At 45.3% G+C, this 9,224-nt stretch overlaps 1 protein-coding gene across 1 annotated transcript; it reads left to right on the top strand.

The window, feature by feature from the left end:
* Positions 1–2,459: 2,459 nt before the first annotated feature.
* On the top strand, positions 2,460–7,306 carry LOC112081265 (frizzled-5-like). The gene has a single exon (XM_024147605.2). It carries the CDS (start codon positions 4,153–4,155, stop codon positions 5,902–5,904), a length of 1,752 nt encoding a protein of 583 aa, XP_024003373.1. The 5' UTR covers positions 2,460–4,152; the 3' UTR covers positions 5,905–7,306.
* The last annotated feature ends 1,918 nt before the right edge of the window (positions 7,307–9,224 follow it).

Genomic DNA, 9,224 nt, shown 5'->3' with positions numbered 1-9,224 from the left:
CTATATTTGAAGCAGGTCTCTATCTACAGCTTCGCCAGTGCCTGTGTCTGTGTCTGCTGTTCAGACTCCTCCATTGAGGACTGCAATTGAACTTGTTGTCAATGGTAAATGTTACATTTCTTTTTTTACTATTAGGTTTTTCTTTCTCTTTTGCAGTTCAATAAGCAAKGTTTTTGGAGGCTCTCGTTTCTGCAGTAAGACCAAACCTTAACTTGGCAAGGAAGCCTTTTAATTTTTTATTTCTTTAACCTTTATTTAACTAGGCAAGTCAGTTAAGAAAGCCTGCTCATGTAAATCAAATACAGACTAACCTGTCAAAAGCTTGGCTTGTATTGATCTGTTTTTATAACAGTATAACCTTAAATAATCTTAATGTAACTACATAGATGTCCGTAGCCCGGCCAAGTTCTCTACAGCCTCTCTGAGTMCCCCCACCACTACACAGCGTCTGAGTACCCCAATCCCTGCACCCCTGTCTGTGAGTGGAATTGTACCTGCTACATCATACACTGTTGTCATTTTAGAACTAATACCTAGAACTTACATCAATCAAACATGATGGAGAAAAAGTATTGTGTGTCATGTTTGAAATATCGCATGACCATATTGTCGGTATTCATACACATATTTCCCTTTAGCATTTCAGCATGATGTGCCTAGGAAGCCTGTTTGGGAAAATATTATATAGCTTAACCTGTCAAGAGCTTGTTTGGTTAATACTGTTCACCCTCAAATCATTTTCATATTAGGTTATATAATAATCTTCTACCATTTCCCCTTCCTCTCGGCCCTTCTCCAGCCCTGCTACAGCCTCTGTGAAGACCACCTCGCCTTTCTCCCAGACCCCCTCTGCTACATCCTCTGTGAAGACAGCCACTCTGCTGTTTCTAATGGGCACCGCCAGCTCTTCTAGAGCTTCTGAGTGCTCTCCTCTGATAGTAGTCTCTAAGTGCTCTCCTCTGATAGAGTTCCTAAGTGCTCTCCTCTGATAGAGTCTCTAAGTGCTCTCCTCTGATAGAGTCTCGTAATTGCTTACCTCTGATAGAGTCTTCTAAGTGCTCTCCTCTGATAGAGCCTCTAGTGCCTCCTCTGATAGAGCTCTAAGCTCGTAAGTCTCAAGTGCTCTCCTCTGATAGAGTCTCTAAGTGCTCTCCTCTGATAGACTCTAAGTGCTCTCCTCTGATAGAGTCTCTAAGTGCTCTCCTCTGATAGAGCTCTAAGTGCTCTCTCTGATAGAGCTCTAGTGCTCTCCTCTGATAGAGCTCTAAGTGCTCTCCTCTGATAGAGCTCTAAGTGCTCTCCTCTGATAGAGTCTCTAAGTGCTCTCCTCTGATAGAGCCTCTAAGAGGAACCTCAGTACAAACACGCTGTCATTTCTTAACTAATATTGTTTTTAAAACTGTGTCAGTGTTTTGATTTTATTAAGATATTGTGAGTAATCATATTAATCTATTTTTGGCTTGTTTTGCATTCAGTTGTCTTTGTCATTCTCAGGAGAGCTGATTGGTGTGTGGACAACCTGCTCAGGCAGACTGGGAAGGCCATACATGACATGGACCTGACTCAGAAGAGACTGATATTCAGGACTATTCAATGGACCCCAGAGGCTAGTCTTTTGGATGGCTTCACTAACACCACCACTGCTGACTTCTCTGCTGCCAGGCCCACCCAAACTGCTCCCACTACAGTCCAACCTGCTTCCTCCAGTGTCAAGTCTGCTGCCACCAATACCTGGCCTGCTTCACCCACAGCCCAGTCTGCTGCCAGCCAAGTCCTCCCATGCAAAAAAACTTGAGTGACAACGCGTCACTAGTTTCCATATAGACCCTGCTGGAAGTTTCCATATAGACCCTGCTATACTCCAGCCCTTTTTATCTTTCTAAAATTAGGGTCATCCAGTAAATCAGACTGAGCATTAACCCACGGTTGTTCTCGTGTGTCACAAACCACTAGCTTCCTTCCCACTGGGCACACCTGGGTAGAATCTATTTGGTTCCCACGTCAATCCAATGAAACTACGTTGAACTACTACGTTGAACTACTACGTTGAACTACTACGTTGGTTCAACGTAGTTTCATTGAAATGACGTGGGAACCAAATTGAATTGACATCTGTGCCCAGTGGAATGTGATGAATTTATAATTATATCAGGTAATATGCAGTCCACAAGAAACTGCAACAGATAACTGAATATTTAAGATACTAATTGCAAGATACTAATTGTATAGTACTCGAACTGGGGACCTTAGGGTCCACTCTTCCCCTTCCTCTCCTCTCCCCTCCCCTTAACTTATTATTGTTCCCCAGCTTTGGCGCTTGCTTTGATTCCCGGGACCACCCGTATGTAAGAATGTACGCACGCATGACTGTAAGTCGTTTAGGATAAAAGTGTCTGCTAAATGGCATATATTATGTTATTATTATATGAATTCGTTTTTCCTGACCATGTGCAAAGCTGAGACTGACCCTAGGGACCTATAGGAAGTGATGTCAAGGGGATGTAGTTCCTTTTTCTGCAGGTGTGTGTTGATCATTCAGGCTGCATTTTAATAGCTAATCAGACGAGTTTCATGCCACTTCATTCCTTTGCTGGAATAGGCCCTTAGGGTAAACACACACTATACAGGGACCCATGAATACACARACACACCCTCTCCAAGACAATCCCCACCCTTRATTTGTCCCTACATTGACTCTTTAGCTATTTGTTTGACCCACGGTGCATATACATATACAACCTGCTYGCTGCATCCATGTATTGTGTGAAATCCTGTATTAAGACTACACTACAGTAGGGTCTGGCTGCCATCATCTGGATCACAAGTTCACATACTGAGGGTATGTAGGCTACATTTCCCTACATACTACTCAAAAGGTTGTATTCAGCCCACAGTATACATCTAGAGTATGGCATATTTGGTGTGTGTTATCATACTTTATTTTTTTCACCATCATACTTTCCCTTGAAGTGCAGGTGCGTTACGTCTCCAAATGCCACCTGTCCCTCCACATCCGGTGGGCTACATCTTAGTCCATAATTGAACTGATTTGGTCAATATTGTCGCCCACAACTCAGGTCCTGATTGGCACAAAAGGTACAAGGGGCGCGGCGTTGAAGTGCGAGTAGGCGTGGTAAAACTATCCAAACAGTCCTGGGCAATGAAACCGAGTGCTCGAGGACTGGCGCTCTGAATGAGGTGGGCGTTCTGTAGCGGGACGAGAGGGGTCTCCTGAGTTATTTCGGCTCCAGCGCAGTGAGATGTGTAGCGCAACACAGTGATACCTGCTAATATCATTGGATACAAATTTGGAAAACAAGTGCMTTAGTTTGGAATAAAACGTCTTTGTGGTTATCCAAGTGATCGGACAAAGGCAAGCGTAACGAGTTTCCCAAARTTTGGATAGAGAGGAGTGTAAACCTGTTTTCTACCTCTACATTAGGACCCCGAGAGCGGCTGCATAAAGAGTGGATTCTGTTTTTATTGGATTTTAATCTGGACTTCAAATTAAACACATRATTTTCCTAAAATGTATTCAAACATTTTTGCTTCCAACTGTTTTTTATTGAATATAGAGCTGCTGTGACCGAGGCACGGGTGACTTCACCTGTCATGCGGGATACAAACTAGGAATAGGAAATCGTTTCCGGATTAAGCCTGCGGTTACAGTTGTTACATTTATTGGCGCGTGACCTAACTGCAAGTAAAGAGGAAATTCATTTTAAACTCATGTAATTGTAAAGCTTGGTGAATGATTTACAATTCGACCTCTTTAGACACTCGACTTGGTGCTTTAGTCCATCTTTCGAAATCCTCACACATGTTTAATTGATTCGTTGGATTAAACAACAGTGAACGTTTATTTAGATTTTTTTCCCGGACCTTAACTGCATTTATAATCACCATGGTTCATTCGAAAGGTGCTCGTGCTGTTGGAACAGAAACTTGTGGTCTGGAATGAAACTTGTCGGTGATTTATAGAACAGAGGACTCTGGGCATGCTGCTGGAGCAATTACTCTCTCCTGGGATTTCATATTTCCGAGATGCAGTCATAAATTAAAGGAAGGACTGAGCTGAGAAAATACTCAAATCCACAGCACACAGTGCAATTTTTCTACCTATATTTCTTTCTGGAAATATCCCACTTTCCAATGGCGACCACAGTAAAAACCCCGCTATGCGGTGTCGTCCGTTGGTTGCTCGCGCTGCTCCTCTCCCAGCTGCCCCGGCTCGCGCAAACTGCCTCCAAGGATATAGTGTGTGAGCCCATCACGGTGCCCATGTGTAAGGGCATCGGATACAACCTCACCTACATGCCCAACCAGTTCAACCACGACACCCAGGAGGAGGTGGGGCTGGAGGTCCATCAGTTCTGGCCCTTGGTCCGCATCCACTGCTCCCCAGATCTGCTCTTCTTCCTGTGTTCCATGTACACCCCTATCTGTCTGCAGGACTACAAGAAGCCCCTGCCCCCCTGCCGCTCTGTATGTGAGCGGGCCAAGCGAGGCTGCTCACCCCTCATGATCCAGTATGGTTTTGAGTGGCCAGAGAGGATGAGCTGTGAGCAGCTGCCTCAGCTGGGAGACGAGACTCTGTGTATGGAACAGAACAGTAGCGAGACCACCACCCTTTCCCCTCCCTTGCCCAAACCCACCCCCAAAGGCACCCGCCGCAGGCAGCCCGCCCCCAAACCCCCCGCCCCCCAGGAGTGTGACCGGGACTGCCGCTGTCGGGACCCTCTGGTGCCTATCAAGAAAGACGCCCACCCCTTATACAACCGGGTCCACACTGGCCCTGTGGATAACTGTGCCCAGCCCTGCCACCACCCTTACTTCTCCCAGGACGAACGCACCTTCACCACCTTCTGGATCGGCCTGTGGTCCGTCCTGTGCTTCGTCTCCACCCTGACCACCGTTGCCACCTTCCTCATCGACATGGAGCGCTTCCAGTACCCTGAGAGACCCATCATCTTCCTGGCTGCCTGCTACCTTTTTGTCTCCCTGGGCTATATTATAAGACTAGTGGCGGGTCACGAGAGGGTGGCGTGCACTGGGAGCGGAGACCAGCAGCACATCCTGTATGACACCACTGGCCCACCCCTGTGTACCCTGGTCTTCCTGCTCATCTACTTCTTCAGCATGGCCAGCTCCATCTGGTGGGTGGTGCTCTCCCTCACCTGGTTCCTGGCCGCGGGCATGAAGTGGGGCAACGAGGCGATCGCTGGTTACTCCCAGTACTTCCACCTGGCTGCCTGGCTGATCCCCAGCGTCAAGTCCATCGTCGTCCTCGCTCTGAGCTCTGTGGACGGAGACCCAGTGGTGGGGATCTGCTACGTGGGGAACCAGAGTCTGGAGAGCCTGCGGGGATTTGTGTTAGCTCCCCTGGTGGTCTACCTCTTCACCGGCTCCCTGTTCCTCCTAGCGGGCTTTGTGTCTCTGTTCCGCATCCGCAGCATCATCAAACAGGGAGGGACCAAGACYGARAAACTGGAGAAGCTMATGATCKGGATRGGYTTGTTRACGGTGCTTTACACMGTTCCTGCTACTATAGTAGTAGCCTGCCTGGTGTACGAGCAGCACTACAGGCCTGGTTGGGACCGGGCTCTATCCTGCTCCTGTCAGGCTGAGAGACAGAGGCTGGGCCTGGGGCCCGACTACGCCGTCTTCATGTTGAAATACTTCATGTGTCTGGTGGTGGGGATTACGTCCGGTGTGTGGATCTGGTCCGGAAAGACCCTGGAGTCGTGGAGGAGGTTCACCGCTCGCTGCTGCCTCTGCTGGGCCTCCAAGCCCACCGCACCCCCCTCCATGTACAGCGAGGCCAGTACGGCCCTCACAGGACACCCCAGTGTGGCCCTGCCACCAGGGTCCTACCACAAACCTGCCCTGCCCTCACACGTGTGAACGGGACCCTAGAGGGTAGAGGAGCCACGAATGCACATGTCCAGTGATAGCCCCCTGTCCTATGTTGACTGTGAACGTGCCTCACCTGGAAATTGGACAAGATGGTGACTGTGATAAAAACACCATACAGCTCTCTGGAAGGAAAAGGGACAGAGGACAAGGAGATAACCAAGTAATTCCACAGGTTCTAAATAGAACATTTATTGACCAACCAGCCTCACTAGCTCTTCTTCTTGGAACATGAAGAACAGACACAAATGTGTTTTAACAGGAAAGAAATGGAACGTTTGTATCATATGAACTCTGTGGTACTTCTGATGCGCCTTACTGCTTTGGTAAAGTACCACTACTTCAAAAGAGCCACTAGAACATTCTCTGAGAGGGGGAAAATGGAGATGTGTTTTTATGTGTATAAACCAGTACTCCTGTCAATCTATCTGAACCATTAGAGATTACTCACTATTTATTCCTGTATACAGTACCAGTCAAAAGTTTGGACACACCTACTCATTCAAGGTTTTTACATTTTTTGAAGCTATTTTCTACATTGTAGAATAATAGTGATGACATCAGAACTATGAAATAACACATATGGAATCATGTAGTAAACAAAAAAGTGTTAAACAACTCAAAATATATTTTAGATTTTAGATTCTTCAAAGTAACCACCCTTTGACTTAATGACAGCTTTGCACACTCTTGGCATTCTCTCAATCGGCTTCACCTGGAATGCTTTTCCAACAGTCTTGAAGGAGTTCCCACATATGCTGAGCTCTTGTTGGCTGCTTTTCCTTCAATGTTTGGTCCAACTCATCCCAAACCATCTCAATTGGGTTGAGGTTGGGTGATTGTGGAGGCCAGGTCATCTGATGCAACACTCCATCACTCTCCTTCTTGGTCAAATAGCCCTTACACAGCCTGGAGGTGTGTTGGGTCATTGTCCTGTTGAAAAACAAACAATAGTCCCACTAAGTGCAAACCAGATGGGATGGCGTATCGCTGCAGAATGCTGTGGTAGCCATGCTGGTTAAGTGTGCCTTGAATTCTAAATAAATCACAGACAGTGTCACCAGCAAAGCACTCCCACACCATCACACCTCCTCTGCCATGCTTCACGGTGGGAACCACACATGTGGAGATCATCCGTTCACCTACTCTGCGTCTCACAAAGACACGGCGGTTGGAACCAAATATCTCAAATTTGGACTCATCAGACCAAAGGACAGATTTCCACRGGTCTAATGTCCATTGCTCGTGTTTCTTGGCCCAAGCAAGTCTCTTTTTATTGGTGTCCTTTAGTAGTGGTTTCTTTGCAGTAATTCGACCATGAAGGCCTGATTCACGCAGTCTCTTCTGAACAGTTGATTTTGAGATGTGTCTGTTAGTTGAACTGTGATGCATTTATTTGGGCTGCAATCTGAGGTGCATTTAACTCAAATGAACTTATCCTCTGCAGCAGAGGTAACTCTGGGTCTTCCTTTTCTGTGGCAGTCCTCATGAGAGCCAGTTTCATTATAGTGCTTGATGGTTTTTGCGACTGCACTTGAAGAAACTTTCAAAGTTCTTGCGCTAGCTTCTGTATACCACCCCTACCTTGTCACAACACAACTGATTGGCTCAAATGCATTAAGAAGGAAAGAAATTCTACAAATGAACTTTTCACAAGGCACACCTGTTGATTGAAATGGTGACTACCTCATGAAGCTGGTTGAGAGAATGCCAAGAGTGTGCAAAGCTGTCATCAAGGCAAAGGGTGCCTACTTTGAAGAATCTCAAATATATTTTGCTTTGTTTAACACTTTTTTGGTTACTACATGATTCCATATGTGTTATTTCATAGTTTTGATGTCTCCACTTTTAATTTACAATGTATAAAATAGTAAAAACAAAGAAAAACCCTTGAATGAGTAGGTGTGTCCAAACTTTTGACTGGTACTGTGTATGATGCTCTATAAAAGATTATGGATTGAGCTGGCCCAGAATGCCCCCATTATCCAGGGTATTATTCATTGTGGACACTGAGTCCGTAATGGGTGAAAACAAAACTCGAGGAACACTGATGAAAATATATATTTTTTATTTTCAGCATGATCCCGTGATTTAAATCACAATATTCTGTATGAATCAAGTACATATGTGGTATGGATGTGTTTGTATGCTGCTCGAGTTGAATCAATCAGTATGTACCAATGCACAAAATCTTTGCCATATTCTGCCTGGTAAATCCAGCTTGGTTGACTGGCCGGTCTGTGAACAACCTAGCCGGTCAGTACAATAGTAGGATGAGGACCTCTAGCCCAACTGTTGACCAGTTGCTGGACTGGAGTTATGGTAAAACAGCCTCCCAAGAGGTAATCAGAGTATGGATGTGGAGCAATGTACCAGTAAACAACAGTTATGAAGTCTATACTTTTCTCAAACAGTGTATTATTTTATTTTAGAAATCAATGTCAAAGGTAACCTCTAAAAAACCACAAGCCCCATAATAGCCATTGCAGTAAATGTAGTGCTTTGGAATAGCCTTGATACTGAACATGTTGTAAAGTGGTTTGGAGAGACTACTGTCTGTCAGATCAGTCTCCCAGGCCAGAAGAGAGTAGTCTCAAAGTGCACCTGGCTTTTGCTCAGTGAGTCCTTTGCCATTGTGTTACTGCCCCTAGTGGTACACACAGGAACTGTTCACACCAACCCAATGGTGAACTTATGTATCTCTTAGGGCTCTGTATACATTTTCAATGACCGTGTCAGTACTTATCTTGTGAGTTTTACAAGTCAGAGGTTTACAAAAAATGGCAAAACATTTCTGTTCAATGGTATCCTGCAGACATCAAAAACTGTCTTCTCACACTTGATATACTAATCATCTATAGGAACTGTGGTGGAGAGCCAGAGTATGGTTGAACCAAAACTCTGGGTGAACCAAAACCTTGTCAAGTAGCCGTTTTACTCTGCTGTGCTTGTCCAAGTTGTCGTGTGCCTCATTGTTTTTCTAACCAGACTAATGTGTAAATGGTCCAGTGTCTGTTTCATTTATTAGCCTGTTTCCTCTGTGTGTGTTCTACCCCATCATTTGTACATCGGCTTTGGCATCCTTCCATAGGAGTCTGGACTGCATCGTTGTGTGTACTTAATTCTCCAAGAATGAAATGTCAGATTTCTTTAAATAGATATTTATGAAAATGCATTCTTTCACTCGTTTCATTTGTCTCTGACTGATAGAGAATTAAACTGTGGACCAATCTGTTTCTGAGTATGTGTCATTTGATGTGTAAAGTAAAATGTACATTTTTACAATGCGCTGTGCCACTCTTGCATAGTCT

The sequence above is a fragment of the Salvelinus sp. IW2-2015 genome, linkage group LG2, assembly GCF_002910315.2.
Source record: "Salvelinus sp. IW2-2015 linkage group LG2, ASM291031v2, whole genome shotgun sequence".
Taxonomy (NCBI): domain Eukaryota; kingdom Metazoa; phylum Chordata; class Actinopteri; order Salmoniformes; family Salmonidae; genus Salvelinus; species Salvelinus sp. IW2-2015.
Note: the sequence above shows the minus strand (reverse complement) of the source record. Positions and strands in the feature narration are given on the sequence as shown.